The 21,951-nt window shown below is 44.3% G+C and overlaps 1 protein-coding gene and 1 long non-coding RNA gene across 10 annotated transcripts in view; one reads left to right on the top strand and one right to left on the bottom strand.

The window, feature by feature from the left end:
• Window positions 1-21,951, top strand: part of LOC121293709 (urea transporter 2-like) — a 139,921-nt gene that overhangs the window by 108,929 nt on the left and 9,041 nt on the right. For 6 of the 9 annotated variants that reach the window (XR_005946648.1, XM_041217203.1, XM_041217121.1 and 3 more), the window contains 2 exons: window positions 19,047-19,181; window positions 20,675-20,724. Coding sequence is in view for 7 of the 9 variants with exons in the window: in XM_041217203.1 (XP_041073137.1) it covers window positions 19,047-19,181; window positions 20,675-20,724 (185 nt within the window). In the remaining 2 variants the exon portion in view is untranslated. Of the gene's footprint in view, window positions 1-7,398; window positions 7,702-19,046; window positions 19,182-20,674; window positions 20,725-21,951 lie in introns of those variants that run through there. The other 3 variants (XR_005946662.1, XM_041217029.1, XM_041217368.1) reach the window with 2 other exon arrangements.
• LOC121269024 overlaps window positions 1,013-21,951 on the bottom strand; it is a 39,266-nt gene continuing 18,327 nt past the window's right edge. The window contains exons 2-3 of the long non-coding RNA XR_005941295.1: window positions 12,277-12,375; window positions 1,013-1,087 (exon numbers count right to left, since the gene is read on the bottom strand). This is a non-coding gene — a long non-coding RNA (uncharacterized LOC121269024). The remainder of the gene's footprint in view (window positions 1,088-12,276; window positions 12,376-21,951) is intronic.

Below are 21,951 nucleotides of genomic sequence, written 5' to 3'. Positions count from 1 at the left end.
GCATTTGAATGTAGTGTTCGGCCATCAAGGTGAATGTTTGCTCAATGCTTTTCATGGTAGCTTTCATAGTATGGATGCATTGTCATATACCTAAATCTATACATTGGCCTGCCATGTATGACTCTTCGTAAAGTTGGCCACTCTTTCCAATCTAATTCATCATGCTCACATGCCAGAGATATCACAGCACTCATGACCACTATGGACTCCCCCACTCTCTTTGCAAATTCTGACAGATGATTACATATATTTATTTGTTGCTTCACAAGTACCCACTTAGTGTATGATCCCAAAGGGCAATATCTATGCCCAGCTGAGCAGAGCTCTCCACAGCTTTTTCTGCCTCTAATATATGCTCATACGAACAAGGAGCAGGAATAGGCCAGTCAGCCCGTCAAGTCTGGTCCGCAATTTAATAAGTTCATGGCTGATCTGATAATAAGCTGAAATCTGCATCCCACCTACCCCCGATAACCTATCACCTCCTTGCTTATCAAGAATCTATCCACCTCTGCCTTAAGAATATTCAAAGGCTCTGCTTCCACTGCCTTTCCAGGAAGAGAGTTTCAAAGACTCACAACTCTCTGAGTGAAAAGAATTTTACCTCATCTCTGTATTAAATTAATGACCCCTTATTTTTAAACAGTGACCACTCGTTCTAGATTTTCCCACACGATAAAACGTCCTCTCCACATCCACCCTGTCAAGAGCCTTCAGGATGTTATGTTTCAATCAAGCCGCCTCTTAACTCTTCTAAACTCCCACCGATACAAGACGAGTGTGTCCAACCTTTCCTCATAAGACAACCCACCCATCTCAAGTATTAGTCTGGTGTACCTTCTCTGAACTGCTTCCAGTGGCATTTATATCCTTGCTTAAATATGGTGACCAATATGCTCCTGCTCACATGTGAAGTGCTGCTCATCTTATGCCATCTTTCTACCTGTGACGCTGGAGCAACCTGGGTGAACCTGCGCTGGTGGAGGGTGCACTTGAATCTTGTGATGGTGCATCCTCAGAGTGCTGCTCCTCCTCTGAGGACTGAAATGCCTCTTTCCTCATCTCTAGCTGCATCTCCAGTAATGTCCTGTGGGAGATAAAAGACAATTGTCAGTGCTGCATGTGGTTGACAGAAGGATCAAACCTTGCATTTTGCTGATCATTGTAGTTCTCATTTCGGTGAACAGAGCTTCACTTATGTCACATGTCAGAACCAGCTGCAAGTGTCACATGTAATGTTGTCACCTGGTCACTACAGCACCACAATCTCCCCTTAGTATAGTTGGGAGAATAGACTCTGTTCTTTGCAGCCGAGAACATGAGTCCTGGAGGCTCTGTTGCCTGCCCAGTGCCAGCATTAAAGATCCTGCAGGCTGGAGAGGAACTTGGATTGGGAGGGGAAAGATCAATTGTTGTGGTCCATGTGGGTGCCAACAAAAGGTAGGATTAAGACAGAAGGCGGAATTTTACGACCCCTCCCACCGGCAGGATTTTCCAGTCCTGCTGAAGTCAATTGACTTTTAAATGGCTTGCTGCACTTTACGGCCCCTCCACCACCGCAACAGGACTGTAAAATTCCACCCAAAGGTTCTGCTGAAGGAGTGTGAGCAGCTAGCGACTGAATTAAAAAGCAGAACCACCAAGGTAATAACCTCTGGATTACTACCTGGATCACAAGCAAATTAGCATAGGGTAAACAAGATTAGAGAGTTACATAGGAACATAGCCCTACCCGAAAATTTTGACATAGTTTTTGAGTGCACTGAACGCAAAAGTGATCAGCAATCATTTGACGTCATATGTTCTAATTTGGAATGAGTTTGAGCGCAGATCAGCAGCATTTCACCATCTTTGACATCAAATGGCAAAAGACGCTCAAAGCTATTCAATGTGCATTGAAAAATGCAAGGAAATTAATTACTTAAGTAATATCTAAATTTATTCAGTTTTTTCATTCAGACCAAAACATCTTTCCACTGTACAGTACATGCTTGAGAGCATTCACCAGATCCCCATCAGTTCTTAATTAACTTTAGCCTCACAGTCTATACTTTCCACCCCCAATCTCAGGAATTAAACTCTCCACTCTCCCCATCCCCATGCGGCCACCACCGCCCCCCCACCCCCGGGTTTCAGGGTCTAAATTCTCCCCACCCTCAGCCTCAGGATCTAAACCCTCTCCCCCATACTTCCCTCCCCACTAGTCTCAGGGTCTAAAATCTTCCCTCGATATCCTCTCCCTCCAGTCTCCAAACTCTACTCCCACCACCCCCTCTGCTCTCCAAACTCATCCCCTCTCTCCCTCCAGTTTCCAAACTCTTCCCAACCCTGTCTCCAATTTCTACCCCACCCCATCTCCCCCCCTCAAACTCTTATGCCACCCCATCTCTCCATCCAGTCTCCAACATCTTACAACACCCCCCACCAATATCTAACCGCCCCTCCCTCCAGGCCTTAGGCCCCGCTGTCACCACCGAACACCAGGCCTCGTGCCCCTGCCAAACTGTAGACCTTGGGGCCCCTGCTGAATTCAGGGATCCGGGCCACCCGACTCTCTCCACCACCCCCCCCAACTCTGTCCACTATCCCCCGACTCTCTCCACCCTCTGAAATACCTACCTCATTGCTGCCGCCGTTGCTGCTCCCACATCAGTTCTAAACTGCATCAGGGCTAGCTAAATGATCACTTTTGAGTGCAATTGATGTCAAATGAGCGCAAATGAATGCTGTTGAATGCAAATGATGTCAAAATTTGTGGATAGGGAGACATAGGACCAGGAGTAAACCATTCGGCCCTTTGAGCCTGTTCTGCGATTTAATAAGATCATGGCTGATCTGACTTTTGTCTCAACTCCACTTTCCTTTCTGTCCCCCCTAACCCTTGACTCCTTTGTCTATCAAAAATCTGTTTAACTCTGCCTTGAATATATTCAATGACCCACCCTCCACTGCTCTCTGCGGAGAAGAATTCCACATACTGATGACATGCTGAGAGAAACAATTCTCCTCATCTCAGTCTTAAAAGGGAGACCCCTTATTCTTAACCTGTGTTCCCTAGTTCTAGTCTCCACCACAAGTGAAAACATTCTTTCAGCATCCATCCTGTCAGGCCCCCTCTGGGTCTAATATGTTTCAATAAGGTCACCTCACATTCTTCTAAACTCCAATGGGTATAGGCCCAAACTGTTCCCCTTTCTACATAGGATAAGGTCTTCATTCCAGTAATGAATGGAGTGAATCTTCTCTGTACTGGTACTAACAATTATATCTTTTTTTCAAATAAGGGGATCAAAACTGTACACAGAACTCTAGATGTGGTCTCACCAATGCCCCGTACAGCTGCAGTAAAACATTCCTACTTTTATATTCCATTCCACTAGCAATAGACAACAACATCCCATTTGCCTTCCTAATTACTTGCAATTGGATCACAGTTGAATGTGTGGCTCAAAGATTGGTGTGGGAGAAATGGGTTTCACTTCATGGGGCACTGGAACCAGTACTGGGGATATAGGAAGCTATACTTTTGGGACGGCTTTTGTATGAACTACGCTGGGACAATGTACTGGTGAATCGTATAACTAGGGCTGTAAAGAGGGTTTTAAATTAAGTACTTGGGGGGGGGAATGGTGGGGTGGGGAAGCAGTGGTGGGGAAATGTGCATGTGAGGGGAGATTTGGAAAGTTAAAAGAAAGGACAAGGCAATAGTGCAAGCAGTGATGTGAGTAATGATAACCAGTGACAGGAAGTGACAGAGCACACAAGCATAAGAATGCACCAGCAATAAGGTTACTGTAGGGAAAAATGGTAAAAAGACAGAATTAAAGGCTCTTTATCTGAATGTATGCACCATTTGTAACAAGGTGGATGATCTGATAGCACAAATAGAAATAAATATGATATGATAGCCATTACAGGCACAATTGCAAAGTGACCACAAATATTCAAGGGTATTTGACATTTTTGAAGAACAGGATAAAAGACAAAGGAGATGGGGTGGCTCTGTTAATGAAGGATGAGATCAGTACAGTGTTAAGAAATTATCTTGGTTCAGATGATCAAAATGTAGGATCAGTTTGGGTGGAGATAAGAAAAAGCAAAGAACTACTTCATTGGTGGGAGTGGTTTACAGCTCCCTGACAGTAACTACAGGACAGAGTATAAACCAAGGAATAATAGGGACTTCTAAGAAAGCTACTACAATAATTGTAGGAGATTTTAATATTCTGTTCATGGGATGTGGGCGTCACTGGCTAGGCCAGCATTTATTACCCATCCCTAATTGCCCTTGCTTAGAGGGCAGTTAAGAGTCAACAACATTGCTGTGGGCCTGGAGTCACATGTAGGCCAGGAGATTTCCTTCCCTAAAGGACATCAGTGACCAGATGGGTTTTTAATGACAAACGGCAATGGTTTCAAGGTCACCATCACACTGTTAATTCCAGATTTCTATTGAATTCAAATTCCACCATCTGCCACTTCCCCCAATCCTGTGCAGATGGAGGATGAATGATCTCGTCTGTGCCCCCAGGCAACCATCTTATCACTCTCAACTCACACACTCTGCCGCCATTGAAAAGCCACCCACAAATGGCTGATCTGGTAGGTAGAGACTGCCCTTGAGCCCCCCTAAAAATGATGTGGTATTGTTTGTGAAGGCTGGCACTGATGATTGCTAGTGCTGACTGAATCAAGGTAGGCAAATAAACTTTGAAGTCCCGAGCGAAGTGCAGCCCACCAAGTGCACGCGTTGTATATGCTGTTGTGAAACACATCAGCCTGTTTTCCTGCCAACGTGGATGGAGGATCCAGCTGGACGGGGGAGGGGGTGGCTGTGTCTGGTGGGCTGGCCTTATAATGATATGCTGATGTATCACAGTGAGGTTCCTGACGTCCGATTGTGGGGAATGGGGCCCATCATTGACGGGCTGAGCGGATGATCACAAACTGGTTTCACGTTGTAGTAAAACCGATTTTTGGCCTTCTCACCATATCGTCCACTCACGCCACCAAACATGCCCGACGCCAGCGGGCACGGAAAATCCTGGCCATCATCTGTTTCCACATTCAGTGACTTTACCCAGCTCTTTATCACCACCATTTTTCTTGACCCCTCCAGTGTTTCGAAACTGTTCCACTGCTTATCTGACATCTGTTATACTGAATGAACAGATTTTTCTCCAAATTAATTTTGGGAAGACAAAGCCATTGTCTTTGGTACCCTATGTCTGAGCGAGTGACTGGCATCGGGAAGGGGACAGGCGTTGCTGCAAAAAGCCAATCCCTGTCCTTTCCATCATTTTCCCCCTCCCCTCAGCCCCCATCCCACCCTCAATCACCTGAGCCCAGGGATCCAGCGACAATCCATGGTGAAGTCCCTGGAGCACTACAGGCAACACCCACTGCTCCTGGAGGCAGAGTCAGCAATGGAGAACTCCTGGCCTCTGAGAGGGCAATGGCTCCCAGCAGGTAGGATTTCCGCTGCCAGGGTCCTAAATTTTTTATTGTATTCATTTATGGGATGTGGGCATCACTAGCTAGGCCAACATTAATTGCCCATCCCTAATTGCCCTTGAGATGGTGGTAGTGAGCTGCCTTCTTGAACTGCTGCAGTCCATGTTGTGTAGGTACGCCCACAGAGCTATTTGGGAGGGAGTTGCAGGATTTTGATCCAGCGACAGTGAACGAACGGCGATATATTTCCAAGTCAGGAAGGTGAGTGTCTTGGAGGGGAACTTCCAGGTGGTGGTGTTCCCACCTATCTGCTGCCATTGTCCTTCTAGATGGTAGTGGTTGTGGGTTTGGAAGTTGCTGTCTAAGGAGCTTTGGTGAATTCCTGCAATGCATCTTGTAGATGGTACACACTGCTGCTACTGTGCATCGGTAGTGGAGGGAGTGAATGTTTGTAGATGTGGTGCCATTCAAGTGGACTGCCTTGTCCTAGACAGTGTCCAGCTTCTTCAGTGTTGTAGGAGTGCACTCATCCAAGTAAGTGGAGAGTATTCCATAACATTCCTGACTTGTGCCTTGTAGATGGTGAACAGGCTTTGGGGAGTCAGGAGGTGAGTTACTCGTCGCACGATTCCTAGCTTCCGGCCTGCTCTTGTAGCCACATTATTTACATGGCTTGTCCAGTTCAGTTTCTAGTCAATGGTAACCCCCAGGATGTTGATCGTGGGGATTCAGTGATGGTGATGCCATTGAATGCGAAGAGGCAATGGTTAGATTCTCTCTTGTTGGAGATGGTCAGTGCCTTGCACTAGTGTGGCGCAAATGTTGCATGCCACTTGTCAGCTAAATCCTGGATATCGTCCAAGTCTTGCTGCATTTGGACATGGACTGCTTCAGTATCTGAGGAGTTGTGAATGAGCTGAACATTGTGCAATCATCAGCGAACATCCCCACTTCTGACCTTATGATGGAAGGAAGGTCATTGATGAAGCAGCTGAAGATGGCTGGGCCGAGGACACTACCCTGAGGAACTCCTAGAGTGATGTCCTGGGGCTGAGATAAGTGACCTCCAACAACCACAACCATCTTCCTTTGTGCTAGGTATGACTCCAACCAGCGGAGAGTTTTCCCCTTGATTCCCATTGACTCCAGTTTTGCTAGGGAATCACGTAGAATTGGCCCAGTGCTGGCCAGTTCATTGCCTTGCATGCACTTAATTTGCTCGGGCCTCCCCCACTGAAGGAACAGGATTTTCCCACCAATTTTCCAACCAATGGATGGGACCCGCATCAGGAACATCAAATCCACATCCATGTTTCCATAAGAGTCCAGGAGTCCCTCACACAGCAACCTCCAAAAGGAATGGAAGCACATGGCAAGGGAGATGAATGCCTACAGTGTAGCCCAAGGACCTGGCAGCAATGCCACAAGAAGCTTAATGACTTCAAATGTGTGGTCAAAGTCAGTAAATGCATCTGCACAAGATATTTCATACCCAACGCACCACCAACCTCTCAAGCTGCTCAATACACCAATCGTGCCAGCCTCACAGCACCTCTCACTATCTTGATATAAGTCTAGCTATTCAGCTTTAGGAGGAACATTAATCAAACAGAGTGTAACACAGGCATTGACATTCTGCCCTCCCTTGCTCAAAAAGGTGGCGCATGTCAGCAGGGGAACCCAGAGAACTTGGGGAGGGCCAGCAAGACTCCATGCCCTGAGTGCCTCATGAATGAGGTGCTTAGAATCATGCGGCCGGCAGCAACAGAGCACATGGTATGTAGCGCTGGCGAGGCCATCCAGGATAGCCTTATGCTCCACGTCAATTCTGTCCTCATCCAGAGATGTGACATGAAGTGAAAACTGCATATGGCGTAACCATGCTGCTTTCCTCCCCATCCCATCCACCACCCCAATCCTCCCCTTCTGCTTTTGTGCTTTCAGGTACCCAAGAACTGTCACTTGGTCACCTCGACACAGCCAAGAGGAAGAGCAATCCCGTGACAGCGATGAGGAGGCACCGTCTCTTGATTTCACAATTCCAGCCGCAAGCTCAGATACAGGCAATGAGAGCGCATCAGAGCATAGTCTATAGTCAGGTCTGCATCTGGTGAGCCGTTCAGCACAATTAAACTGTAGCCAAATCAAGGGAAAAAGATCGCTCCCTGAAGGGCAAAGTCACAGATGAATTCTGCTGCAGGGGACTCCGATGAAGGATTTGATTGGGCAGCCTGCAGGAGAACGCTAATGAGCATACAGACAGAGATGCTTGGTGCATTGGCAGGCCTGCCAGAGAGCCTGTTGTCACTGTCAAGGAGCACAGAGAACTAAAGCTCCATTTTGACACAGGGCATTGTACAAGACTCGGAGCCTATACTTAGCACCGTGGCTGTGATGGCCCTGCACTTGCAACGCAGCAGGAATATAAATCTGGTCACTTCCACTGCAGCGCAGCTAGAAGCCAGCCAACATCTCAGCTCTGCAATGAAATATCAGACTGAGGTCATGAGAGCCATGCTTGCTGTCATGCAGGCTCGGACTGCTGCCATTAAAGCTGCATATCTCATTCCTCAAAGGGACAAGCAGACTCACCTGACAGTCCACCAACAGATAACTAGGGTTATGGAGGTGCCAGCCTGTGAGAATGGCAGTGGCAGAGTTGATGACGAGCTAGCTCCCCTCTTTAAGATGACGGCATTTGTTCTCCCACCACCGCCAGTGCCCTTGTACATCCTCAGCCAGCCAGCCAGTCTGCTGCCACCTATGCCAAGGTGCTGTAGATCAAAGCTAGGCCCTCAAGACCTAAAAATGCTCCCAGGCAGCCTGCAAGGCCATCTGGAAGTCAATAGCCTTTTACCAGCCATGCTGCAGCCATTGGGAGAGCACTGCGTAGGAGCACTAGGACAATCAAAGACAGCTGCCAGATGGATACTAATGGATTGCTCAAGGGTGAATATTTCTTTTCTGTTTGTGTATTTGGCTGTGTTGTATGAAGATGTTATGTGAAGCTTTTTCTTAGTGACTTTTATTATTGGATAGGTGCCAAGGGGATGTTGTGATGGGACATCGCAAATGGATGTGATGGCAGGAAATGCTGAGTCCATGTTGGGCAGGAGAAGTTGCCTTAATGGAAGCAGAGTTTCCAGATCTGCTCTTTTAAAGTTCATCCAGTTACACAGGATCTGGGATGTTTCCTTCCTGCCTCTTTCTCCTCTTCCTCCTCTTCTTACTCCTTTTCGTTTTCCTCCTCCTGGTTAGAATACCCAAGTGTATTTGGAAATCGTAAGGATGTCAGTGTGAATCTGGTATGCAGCTATAAGAGGATCCTACAGATGTGTGCAGTTTCCCAGGAGCTGCCATGCTGCCTTTACCCTCCAGTAGTTTCATGTGCCCTTGGTTTTCCACCTCCATCTCTGTGGATGGCTCCTGGGTGACATGGGATACCCGAAGACCTGGCTGCTGACACCAGTGCATCACCCCACCATAGAGGGATTTTAGGAGGAGCAGACGCCAGAGGATGTTGACAACAGACCAGCTTCCCCAGAGTCTGAGGACGAGGAGGAAGAAAATGATCTAGCAGAACACAGATATCCACAGGTGCCTATGATGAATCCTGACATAGAGCTGCATACCAGAGAAGCCCACGTTGCCCTCACCCAGGCACACTTCAACTGAGGACAGTGCAACCATCATTGCCCTTGTGCCATCCATTCCCATGCCACTCACACTACTTATCCACATGCCATCCCCTTCCCATAAACAAAGCTCTTTACCACGCAAAATCATCAACAGGTTATGTTCTCCATCCTGCATTTCGAGCCAACAGTCTGATGCCATTCTCACACTTTAACCTAGCCATCGTCAATGTGGAATTGGAAATAAAAATACACCATGACACTTCGGAGGGAACAACAAGATATGATTCTTTGAAACAAAAAATTATCACCCCTCAACAATATTAGAAGCTTCACCCAAGTCAATCATTTTATGCCACTAATACGGTTCCAGTGTCCCTCTCAGGGCCAACCTGCACCTCCCCTGCTGACCAAGTTTGGGAGAGCACTTGGCTGCATTTGAATGTAGTGTTCGGCCATCAAGGTGAATGTTTGCTCAATGCTTTTCATGGTAGCTTTCATTGTATGGATGCATTGTTGTATACCTGAATCTACACATTGGCCTGCCATGTATGACTCTTCATGAGGTTGGCCACTCTTTCCCGCCAAGCTCATCATGCTCACATGCCAGAGATATCACAGCACTCTCGGCCACTATGGACTCCTCCAATAGGGACTGCACTCCCACATATTTTTCTCAAGAAGAGACATACAGACTCGAAATGTTAACTCTGTTTCTCTCCACAGAGGCTGTTAGATTCGTGAGTTTTTCCAGCAATTTCTGTGTTTGTTTCAGATTTCCAGCATCTGCAGTATTTTGCTTGTGACATATTTTTCTTTGTTGCTTCACAAGTACCCACTTAGTGTATGATCCTAAAGGGCAATATCTATGTCCAGCTGAACAGAGCTACATGCTCTCCACTGCTTTTTCTGCCTCTAAGAACTGCTCGTACGAACATAACGAAGAAGGAGCAGGAGAGGCAAATTCAGCACCTCGAGCCTGCTCCACCATTTAATAAGATCATGGCTGATCTGATAATAACCTGAAATCTGCATCTCACCTATCCCCGATAACCTATCACCTCCTTGCTTACCAAGAATCTATCCACCTCTGCATTAAAAATATTCAAAGACTCTGCTTCCACTACCTTTCCAGGAAGAGAGTTCCAAAGACTCCCAACCCTCTGAGTGAAAAATATTTTACCTCATCACTGTTTTAAATGAGCGACCCCTTATTTTTAAACAGTGACCCCTAGTTCTAGATTCTCTCACACGATGAAACGTCCTCCCCACATCCACCCTGTCAAGACCCCTCAGGATCTTATATATTTCAATCTTGCCACCTCTTAACTCTTCTAAACTCCTGCCGATATAAGACGAGTTTGTCCTACCATAAGACAACCCACCCATCCCAAGTTTTAGTCTGGTGAACCTTCTCTGAAATGCTACCAATGCATTTACATCCTTGCTTAAATAAGGTGACCAATATGCTCCTGCTCACATGTGAAGTGCTGCTCATCTTATGCCATCTTTCTACCTGTGACACTGGAGCCACTTGGGTGAACCTACGCTGGTGGAGGGTGCACTTGAATCTTGTGATAGTGCATCCTCAGAGTGCTGCTCCTCCTCTGAGGACTGAAATGCCTCTTTCCTCATCTCGAGCTGAACCTCCTGTGGGAACTAAAAGACAATTGTCAGTGCTGCATGTGGATGGCAGAAGGATCAAACCTTTGCATTTTGCTGATCATTATAGTTCTCATATCGGTGAACAGAGCTTCACTTATGTCACATGTCAGAACCAGCTGCAAGTGTCACATGCAATGATCTAACCTGGTCACTGCGGCACCATAATCTCCACATTGTATAGTTGGGAGGATAGTCAATGTTCTTTGCAGCCGAGACTGAGTCCTGGAGGCTCTGTTGCCTGCCCAGTGCCAAGATTAAAGATCCTGCAGGTTGAAGAGAAACTTGGATTGGGAGGGGAAAGATTCAGTTGTTGTGGTCCATGTGGGTGCCAACAAAAGGTAGGATTAAGACAGTAGACAGGATTTTACAAACCCTCCTGCCGGAAGGATTTTCCAGTAACGCTGAAGTCAATGGACTTTTAAACGGCTTGCTGCATTTTACGGCCCCTCCCCCGCTGCAAAGGGACTGTAAAGTTCCACCCAGAGATTCTGCTGAAGGAGTGTGAGCAGCTAGCGACTGAATTAAAAAGCAGAACCACCCAGGTAATAACCTCTGGATTACTACCTGGACCGCAAGCAAATTGGCATTGGTTAAACAAGAGCCCTATGTGAAAATTTTGACATAATTTTCCCGTTCAGTGCACTCAAACACTATCAGCAATCATTTGACATCAAATGTTCTAATTTGGAATGAGTTTGAGCGCAGGTCATCAGCCTTTCGCCATCTTTGACATCAAATGGCAAAGGACACTCAAAGGCATCGAGTGCGCTCAAAGCTATCAAATACTCTCGGCAACCTGCATTGAAAAATACAAGGAAATGAATTACTTAAATAATATCTGAATTTATTCAGCTTTTTCATTTAGACCAAAGCATCTTTCCGCTGTACAGTACATGCTTGAGAGCATCCACCAGATCCCCATCAGTTCTTAACTAATTTTAGCATCACGGTCTATACTTTCCACCCCCAATCTCAGGAACTAAGCTCTCCACTGTCCCCCATCCCCATGCCACCCTAACCCCCCAACCACCCCCCCCCCACCCCACCCCTGCCTGCCTGATTAGTTCTAAACTCTCCCCATCCCGATCCTCAAGGCCTAAACCCTCTCCCCCATACTCCTCTCTTCCCCACCAGCCTCAGAATCTTAAATCTTCCCTCGATAACCTCTCCCTCCAGTCTCCAAACTTTACTCGTGCCACCCCCTCTGGTCTCCAAACTCTTCACCACCCTCCCTCCAGTTTCCAAACTCTATCCCACCCCATCTCCAAACCCTTAACCCCCCACTCCGTCCAATCCCTTACGCCCCCTCTCTCCCTCCAGTCTCCAATCTCTTACTTCACTCCTCCAATAGCTAACCCCCCTCCCTCCAGGCCTCGGGCCCCACTGTCAGCACTGAAATCCAGGCCTCGTGCCACTGCCAAACTGCAGACCTCGTGGCCTGCACTGAACTCAGGGATCTGGGCCACCCTGACTCTCTCCACCATCCCAACTCTCTCCACCAACCCCACTCCGAAATACCTACCTCATTGCTGCCCCTGTCGCTGCTTCCACATCAGTTCAAAACTGCATCAGGACCAGCTCAGCATCACTTCCAGTTCTGGATGGCACTGCAACCTGAGCTCTAGTTGGGGGAAGGAGGGAGAGTGGGGTGAGTAGAGAGGGAGGGCTGAGAGAGAGGGGGAGGGGAGAGAGGGGGAGGGTCAAACGGAGGGGGAGGGAGAGAGCTGAGAGGGTCTTTGGGGTGAGAGAGGTGGAGAAGTGGGGTGGGGGAGAGAGACATGAGGAATGGGACAAGGGGTGGCGGGAGAGAGGTGGGGAGGGAGGAGGGGAGGGGGAGAGAGAGGGGACGAGAACTGCTGCAATTTCGGGGATGGGAGTTTCAGGGGAGGAAAAAAATTGCTCGGATGTGGGTTGTTGGGAAGAAAATTACTCTGGGTTGGGGATGATAGTGGGGGAGAATAGTGCTCCGGAGTGGGAGATTGTGGTGGGGGAGAAAGCTATTGCAATCTTTGGAACAAGGGGTGCGGCGGTGTTGGCTGGGTGAAACTGCCAGGGTTGTGTGGCACTGTAAGTTACGAAGAAAAACACAGAACTAGTTTTTTTTAAAACTTATGTTAAACAATCCGCTTTTTCTAAAGTTAGCTCAGTTTTAGGATGTTTGAAGCAATGGAAATTCAGAAATATGGAAAATAAACTGATCGTTTTTGGTGTCCAGATGCCCAAGTGATGCTACTCATCGCAAATGTTTGAGTGCTGTGGTTTGGGGCAATTGATTACGGTGATTTCAGTTACATTACTTGCCATGTTAAATGATAGCTAAATGATTGCTTTTGAGCATAATTGATGTCAAAGAATTGCTAAATGATCGCTTTTGAGTGCAATTGATGTCAAATAAGTGTAAGTGAATGCCGTTGAATGCAAATGATGTCAAAATTTGTGGGTAGGGAGACATAGGACCAGGAGTAAGCCATTCAGCCCTTCGAGCTCTGCAATTTAATAAGATCATGGCTGATCTGATATTGATCTCAACTCTTCTTTCCTGTCTGCCTCCCATAACCCTTGACTCCTTTGCCTATCAAAAATCTGTCTAACTCTACCTTGAATATATTCAATGACCCAGCCTCCACTGCTCTTTGCAGAAAAGAATTCCACATACTAACGACCCTCTGAGAGAAAAAATTCTCATGTCAGTCTTAAAAGGGAACGCTCTTATTCTTCATCTGTGTCCCCTAGTTCTAGTCTCCCCCACAAGTGAAAACATCCTTTCAGCATCCATCCTGTCAAGTCCCCTCTAAATCTTATATGTTTCAATAAGGTCACCTCTCATGCTTTCCTGGGATGGCAGAACTGACATATGAGGAGAGATTGAGTCGATTAGGATTATATTCGCTGGAGTTCAGAAGAATGAGGGGGGATCTCATAGAAACCTATAAAATTCTAACAGGACTAGACAGGGTAGATGCAGGAAGGATGTTCCCGATGGTGGGGGAGTCCAGAACCAGGGGTCACAGTCTGAGGATGTGGGGTAGACCATTTAGGACTGAGATGAGGAGAAATTTCTTCACCCAGAGAGTGGTGAGCATGTGGAATTTGTTACCACAGAAAGCAGTTGAGACCAAAACATTGTATGTTTTCAAGAAGGAGTTAAATATAGCTCTTGGGGTGAAAGGGATCAAAGGGAGAAAGGGGGAGCAGGCTATTGGGTTGGATGATCAGCCGTGATCATAATGAATGGCGAAGCAGGCTCGAAGGGCTGAATGGCCTACCCCTGCTCCTAGTTTCTATGTTTCTATGCTTCTAAACTCCAATGGGTATGGGCCCAAACTGTTCCCCTTTCTACATAGGATAAGGCTGTCATCCCAGGAATGAATCGAGTGAACCTTCTCTCTACTGTTTCTAACAGAATTATATCTTTTTTCAAATAAGGAGACCAAAACTAAACACAGAACTCTAGATGTGGTCTCACCAATGCTCTGTACAGCTGCAATAAAACTTTCCTACTTTTATATTCCATTCCACTAGCAATAGACCACAACATCCCATTTGCCTTCCAAATTACTTGCAATTGGATCACAGTTGGATGTGTGGCTCAAAGATTGGTGTGGGAGAAATGGGTTTCACTTCATGGGGCACTGGCACCAGTACCGGGGATATAGGAAGCTATACTTTTGGGACGGCTTTCGTATGAACTGCACTGGGACCAGTGCATTGGTGAATCATATAACTAGGGCTGTAAAGAGGGTTTTAAACTAAATACTTAAGGTCGGGGGATGGTGGGGTGGGAAGCAATGGTGGGGAAATGTACAAGGCAATAGTGCAGGCAGTGATGTGAGTAATGATAACCAGTGTGAGAGGAAGGGACAGAGCATACAAACATAAGAGTGTACCAGCAATAAGGTTACTGTAGGGGAAAATGGTAAAAAGACAGAATTAAAGGCTCTTTATCTGAATGCATGCGACATTTGTAGCAAGATGAATGATCAGATAACACAAATAGAAATAAATATGATATGATAGCTATTACAGGCACATGATTGCAAAGTGACCACAAATATTCAAGGGTATTTGACATTTTTGAAGGACAGAATAAAAGACAAAGGAGGTGGGGTGGTTCTATTAATGAAGGATGAGATCAGTACAGTAGTAAGAAATTATCTTGGTTCAGATGATCAAAATGTAGGATCAGTTTGGGTGGAGATAAGAAATAGCAAAGAAAGACTGCACTGGTGGGCGTGGTTTATAGGATCCTTGACAGTAACTACAGGACAGAGTACAAACCAAGAAATAATAGGGGCTTCTAAGAAAGCTACTACAATAATTGTAGGAGATTTTAATATCCTGTTTTGGCTGCCCCAATCCCAGACGGAAATTTGAAGCAGCTGCCTCAACTATTTGCAACTTGTACTTTTTTCGAGATGTGAACTTTGAATTCAGTAAAATGAAGGACACCAAGCCTTATAGGTTTCTTAAAAAACTAAATCAAACATCTATTAAATAAATGATTTTAAGCACAGACATAGAGTTGCAAATCACTACTATAATAATTTCTAGCACCCCTGATTAATCTAACTCCCAGTTACACTTCCATTACGGCAACAGTAAAAACACACATATTTTAAAAGATCCAGGCAAAGTAACATGATACCCTGCATAGTCGAATTCAAATTGAGTTTTCTTAACTTCATTTCTTGCAGACAGCAGTTTGGGCACAGAGGCTGGAGGCTTCTCACACTTGTTAGACCTTAGAATTCCTTCCCTTGCACACAGCCTTCTTTCCTTTATACATATTTTCCCCTTTGAATGCAAATTCCCATTGTTTCACTATGTCTTTGGACTTTACCTCTCTAATAATAAAAATCCATCATAGTACCAATTTTACCAGTAATCTTTGGGAAAAATAAACACACTGTTTCTTAACTTCTCCTGACTAGGTGAAACATCTTGCCCCCTCTTTTGAATTCAAACTAGTCTGGCTTATTAAAAAATGCAAATGTTCCCTTTACACCTCGCATTCTAAAAATTCTCTCATGTTTACCTACTTAACATTTCAAACCTACCTCATCTCCTGATACACCCAAGCCTTCAGACCAGCTGCCTTTAGTTCAGTTAAGTCCCAAACATGTAGACCCATGGACACAGACCCCACTATTACTCTACAGTAAATTCCAATAACACTATGAAAATTTTATATCTTCCTGATACTTCATACAGATTGGATTAATCAAATTTGTATAAGTAGCCAGGAAAATGAATTCATACAGTGTATTCAGGATAGATTCTTAGAATAATACATTCTGGAACCTAACAGGGAACAGGCTATGTTAGACCTGGTACAGGATTAATTAATGACCCCATAGAAAAAGATCCTCTAGTCAAGAGAAAAGTGGTCATCGCTAGCTAGGCCAGCATGTTTGCCCATCCCTAAATGCCCCTAATTGCATTAAAGAGTCAACCATATTGCTGTAGGTCTGGAGTCACATGTAGGCCAGACCAGGTAAGAACAGCAGATTTCCTTCCCTAAAGGATATTAGTGGACCAGATGAGTTTTTAACAACAGCAGACAATGGTTTCATGGTCATCATTAGATTTTTAATTCCAGATTTTTTAATTGAACTCAAATTTCACCATCAGCTGTGGCGAGATTCAAACCCAGGTCCCTAGAGCATTACCCTGGGTCTCTGGATTACTAGTCCAGCAACAATGTCATTACGCCACCACATAGTAATTCTATCATAACGTGATAGAATTTTATATACAGCTTGAAGGTGAGAAATTTGAGTCCGAAACTAGTGTCTTAAACTTAAATAAAGGCAATTGCAAGGGTATGAAGACAGAGTTAGCTAAAATGGAATAGGAAAATAGGTTAAAGGGTACGACAGTGGGGAAGTGCTGGCAGATATTTGATGAGATAATTCATAACTCTCAACAAAGGTACATTCCATTGAGAAGGATGCACCATCTCAACTTAGGAAATTAAGGATGGTATCAAATTGAAAGAAAAGATGTACCTTGCTGCAAGATTAGTGAGAGCCCAGAAGATTGGGAAAGTTTTAGCAACCAGCAAAAGATGACTAAAAAGATATTAAAGAGGGAGAAATTGGAGTAGGAGTGAAAACTAGCAAGAAATATAAAAACAGACAGTAAAAGCTTCTGCAAGTATATAAAAAGGAAGAGCAAGAACATTGAACATTGGTCCCTCAGAGGGTGAGACTGGTGAATTAATAATGGGAAACAAGGACATGGCAGAGACTTTGAACAAGTATTTTGTAACTGTCTTCACAGTAGAAGATGCAGAAAGCAACAATAGTAGAAAATTAAGAAGCAAAAAGGTGAAATTTAAAACAATCACAATCATGAGAGGAAAATGTACTAAGAAAACTAATGGGACTAAAGGCTGACAAGTCAGCTGGACATGATGGCCTGAATCCTAGGGTCTTAAAGGATGTGGCTGCAGAGATAGTAGATACATTGGCTGTATGCTTCCAAAATTCCCTTGCTTCTGGAAATATCCCAGCAGTTTGGAAAACTGCAAATGTAACACCACTATTCAAGAAAGGAGGCAGACAAAATGCAGAAAACTATAGGCCAGTTAGTCTAACATCTATCATTGGGAAAATGCTAGAATCCGTAATTAAGAAGATAGTTGCAGGATACTGTAGGGGTGTAAGAGTCCCTTGCAGAGTCTCACTTAGGCTCGGAGCCGTACTCTGGACAAACAGGAATGAGTGACACTACCAAATAACGTGTGAAACATCAATTTTTATGAAACAATTTTTGACAATTTGTAATTGAGAGGCAAATGAGGTGAAGAAAATGAGAGGTGATCTTATTGCAACATATAAGATTCTAAGGGGGCTTGATAGAGTAGTTGCTGGGAGGATGTAATCTCCCGTGAGGGGAATCTAGAACTAGGGGCACAGTTTAAAAATAAGGGGTGTCCCATTTAAGATGCAGATGAGGAAGAATTTCTTCTCTCAAAGGGTCTTAGTGCTTGGCATTCTCTTCCATAGAGAGTAGCGGAGGTTGGGTCATTGAATATATTCAAGGCTCAGTTGGACAGATTTTCGATCAACAAGGTAGTTGAAGGTTATGGGGACAGGCAGGAAAGTGGAGTTAAGGCTACAATCTGATTAGCTATGATCTTACTAAATGGCGGAGGCTTGATAGGCCAAGTGGCCTACTCCTCCTATTAGATCTTATAACCCTTGCTGTTCCTGTACCTTTCCGCATTGACCAAAGCACCGTTTGCAATCAGTGATACTGGGCACTATCGGGAAACCTGTTATCCGGATAAAATCATGTGCCCTTTCATCCTGCTTGTCCCTTATCAGCGAGAAGAGGATGAAATTCACTGATCCGGATGCTGCGACGGACGGCATACTGCAAGATGTTGGCAATGTCACTCATTCCCGCCAGGAAGGACCTAGATACTTAAATGTTGAGAGCAATCGTAACCTTGATAACCACCAGAAAGACTGTCCTCACCCTGCTGTGGATGCCAGGTCGGGTAGAAGGAAGTGGCACGGTTCTTGTTTCTTGTTAAACCCAAGTCACCTCAGGCATTGCTCCTGGTAGGTGAAGGTAGATGAACTGCTCCCAAAAACCCCTCGGTGGATAGGGCCTAGCTTCTACAGAGATCCCTCCTATTTCCCCCTCTTTGCAGACATTCCCCTCTGCACCACCTCCATTTCATGTCCAGGTTATGTTGCAGACCAGGACGAACTGCAACAACTGCCCCCATACCTGGATCAGATATGCTCCTGATGAAGCACCAGCTGCCAAAAACCAACTTCAACAACCCAGTGCAATACTTCCACCAACTCAGCCTAAACAAAAGTAAGTCAAAAGCACTTCATCTGCAATTTATTGAGTGTCCCTTTAAAAAGGAATGGTGCAGGGCCTATCTTGCAGCTTTGTGCTAGTGACATGTAAATTGGTCACTTGGCATTGCACCAGGCGGTAGATCTGTGTGATGTCAGGATAATGCTCCTGCATCGGCTTCCATCTTGGGATGCCCATGCTGATGTTGAGGATGAAGAGGGTGCGCTGGAAATGGCTGCCGGAACACTGCATCCCAGCAAAATGCCTTCAGTGATGCTGCAGATATTAATTTTGCACCCCACATTTTGGTAATGCACACAAAGTGTAAACCAGATATGCAATATGATATCTGTTGGTTTGCTATTTTTCTGTGGTAATCATATAACAAACATAATTGTATTAGAGCAATTGAAAATAACTTCCAGTAAGAGGCTAAGCAGTTACTTATTTAACCTTGTCACTTGATTTTAGGATTATCCCTGGCTTCACCATTCCAGAAGATTTATGATGGATTATGGAGCTACAACTGTGTTCTGGCCTGTATTGCAGTGGGAGGAATGTTCTATGCCCTGACATGGCAGACTCACCTCTTGGCAATAATGTGTGGTACATACATCTATAATACTAAAACTCTTGTGTATGGTGCCCACTTCTGGTGTCCAAGCATCATTTTCTGTAATAAGTATTATAGTAAAAGTTTGTAATGGAATGATGGCAAAACTGTGTTTAAACATAGTGCCTTAAAATGGATTAAACATGTAAGTATTTTGTTAGCCTGATTTTTGGATAAACCAATTGAGTTGCTCACAATATTCTAGGAGGAAAACAAAAACGCATCAGTCATTTTCTCTCAGTTACTGCAATTTCTATGTTCAAAATGAGGTTTTAAACAAAATAATAAATAATAAATTCAATGAGGCTTAAACAATATCATAATAAAACAGCGTTTGGACATAATTGCATCAGAGGCCCCAAATTGTCATTTATTTATGATGCCCCTCCCTGCCTGCTTGGATGTGACGGTGGTGTGATGAGAACACAGCATCAAATATTCCATCATTAATTAAACCGTGCGCCTGCTCCATTCCAGCTGACCTTGAGATTTGGGGGAAATGGGCATGGATCTAGGAGTCGGCGTCATGTTCAAGAACTGTGGAGGAGAAAGAGAAGTTGGAAATGGGATGTTAATTTGCAAGGATGGAGGGTTGGCGAAAGGGATTTTTGAGGAGAGAGTGATGGTGGCAAATTTACAATGGAGACGATAAGTACTTAAGGACAGAGAACTATTTGCAATGTCAGCTGACATGGGGTCCAGGAAGGGAGATTGGATGGTCAGCAGTCTAATGAAAGAATGTGAAGAGGACTGTCCAGTCTTTTATAGCTTTTACAGAATGATGGCAGAGTTGTAGAATTCAATCCTGATAGCATCAATTAAAAATTCCATGCTACCATTTAAGAAAAATTAAATTTGATTTCTTCAGTTACTATTGCCCAATTCAACTCAGGAAAAAACAGTTCCCAATTAGGCTTTCATATTCTATGACTATAAACAAGTCAAAATTTCAGACTCTTGACATAATTTGCATTTGTATTCCTCTGTCTGTTTCTAGACATGGACAGCTTTATGTAGCTTTTTCCTAGAGTTAGTTAGAAGTTTTGATTCTGTTAAAGTCTTTGCTGAAAGAATAATTGGAAATCCTGTATGTAAAGAAATACTGTTGCAATCATGATTATTTGACCGCAAATATTTTACAGATATCTGATAGTATCACAGAATTGTTACAGCACTAAAGGAGGCCATTTGGCCCATCATAAAATAATGTATCCAATTTATTTGCAGTTTAGCATCAAATGGCTAAATTTTGTTTTCAGTTTGAAAAAAGTAAATAACCCAGTTTACTTAGTGCCATTGCGATTTGGGCCACTCGCCTTTAACACGATTCACCTTACCTTTAAAGGAACAATATACCACAAGGTGTTTCAAAGGTTATTAGTATTCAGGACATTTTCAGTGAAATGCAGTAGTTTAACTCTAATTATAGAAAACTAGCATTGTCACTCATGCTTACAAAATAATGTTTTTCAATCTCCTCCAATAGCAATTTTCTGTGCGTACTTAGGAGAAGCACTGATGAACATGATGTCTGTGGTAAGTTTCTATCATGAAATGTCAAAAACTTTAGATGCACTTTAAAATAGCAGTTTCCTATAAAACTGGCCTATGCTTAAGCATTTTTTGAATTGTATTCCTACTCTTTATCTGCGAAGTGGGCTTTCAAGCTAACGTCTACCTTATTTTTTTTGCTAACTTTTTCACTTTGGTCTCAGTCTATTATTTTCAGACAGGAAATTAAAACAACTAACCACCAGGTGGCACCTACTTTGTCTACACATGCAAATTGGGCTCTCTAAAAAGCAGTGGCAAACCAAAGTACATTTTTCAAGGATGGAACACGCTTTGGGGACCTATTTTGAAAACTTAGCAGTTAAAAAAATGAACATTGCCACCTGGCTGACCTATTCTGTCATTTCAGCTAATTTTGTGCAAATTAATGCAAGATTATTATTTGGTGCAAGCACTGAATATTGATGATATCATTGCAGAAGTAGCTTAAGGAAGTTACTGATCATTGTGATGTCTTAACAGCCGAAACGGATAGTTACCAAAGGGCTAATAAAAGTGAGGTAATTACTTAAAGTAATTAATCTCAGCAGAGAAAAATTATTAGAGAAACTTAAGGGACTAAAAGCGGACAAATTCCCAGGACCCACATTATGGGATTTAAAAGGAAGTCGCTGCAGAGGTAGTGGTTACACTGGGTCATGACTTTTAAAAATTATTTTCATTCTAAAATATTCCCAGCAGATTGAAAGTTAGCAAATATAATTCCGAGCAAGATACATATATATGAATTAGCCATTCGGCTCTTCTAGCCTGCTCTGTCATTTGATAAGATCATGGCTGATCTGATTGTGGCCTCCACTTTCCTATCTACCCCATACCCTTTGAGGCCATTGTCAATCAAGGCCCGGACCTTGCAAGCAGCAGCAATAACCATCGGATTTCCGCTGTGCTGCGCATTTCTTCCGGACCTTCTGAGTTCGGCTTCCACAGGAATTCACAGTGCAACATCCATCGGGAAACTCCATCAGAGCAGAGTAAAGTTGGGAAAGACACACCTTTTTATGCCACTGGCTGCCATGAGGTAAGTTTAAATATCCAGTGTGAAAGTTAGTGAATGGATGAGTGAATGGCTGAGTGGATGAATGGGTGACTGAGTGAATGGATAGGTGGGTGAGGTGATAGGTGAGTAAGTGGGTGAGTTGGGAGATGAGTCGGGCGGGTAGTCAGGTTTGGTCATGGGGGTTGGCCAGA

Source organism: Carcharodon carcharias, chromosome 1, assembly GCF_017639515.1.
Source record: "Carcharodon carcharias isolate sCarCar2 chromosome 1, sCarCar2.pri, whole genome shotgun sequence".
Lineage (NCBI taxonomy): Eukaryota > Metazoa > Chordata > Chondrichthyes > Lamniformes > Lamnidae > Carcharodon > Carcharodon carcharias.
The sequence above is the reverse complement of the archived record's forward strand: the minus strand, read 5'-3'. Positions and strand labels throughout refer to the sequence as shown.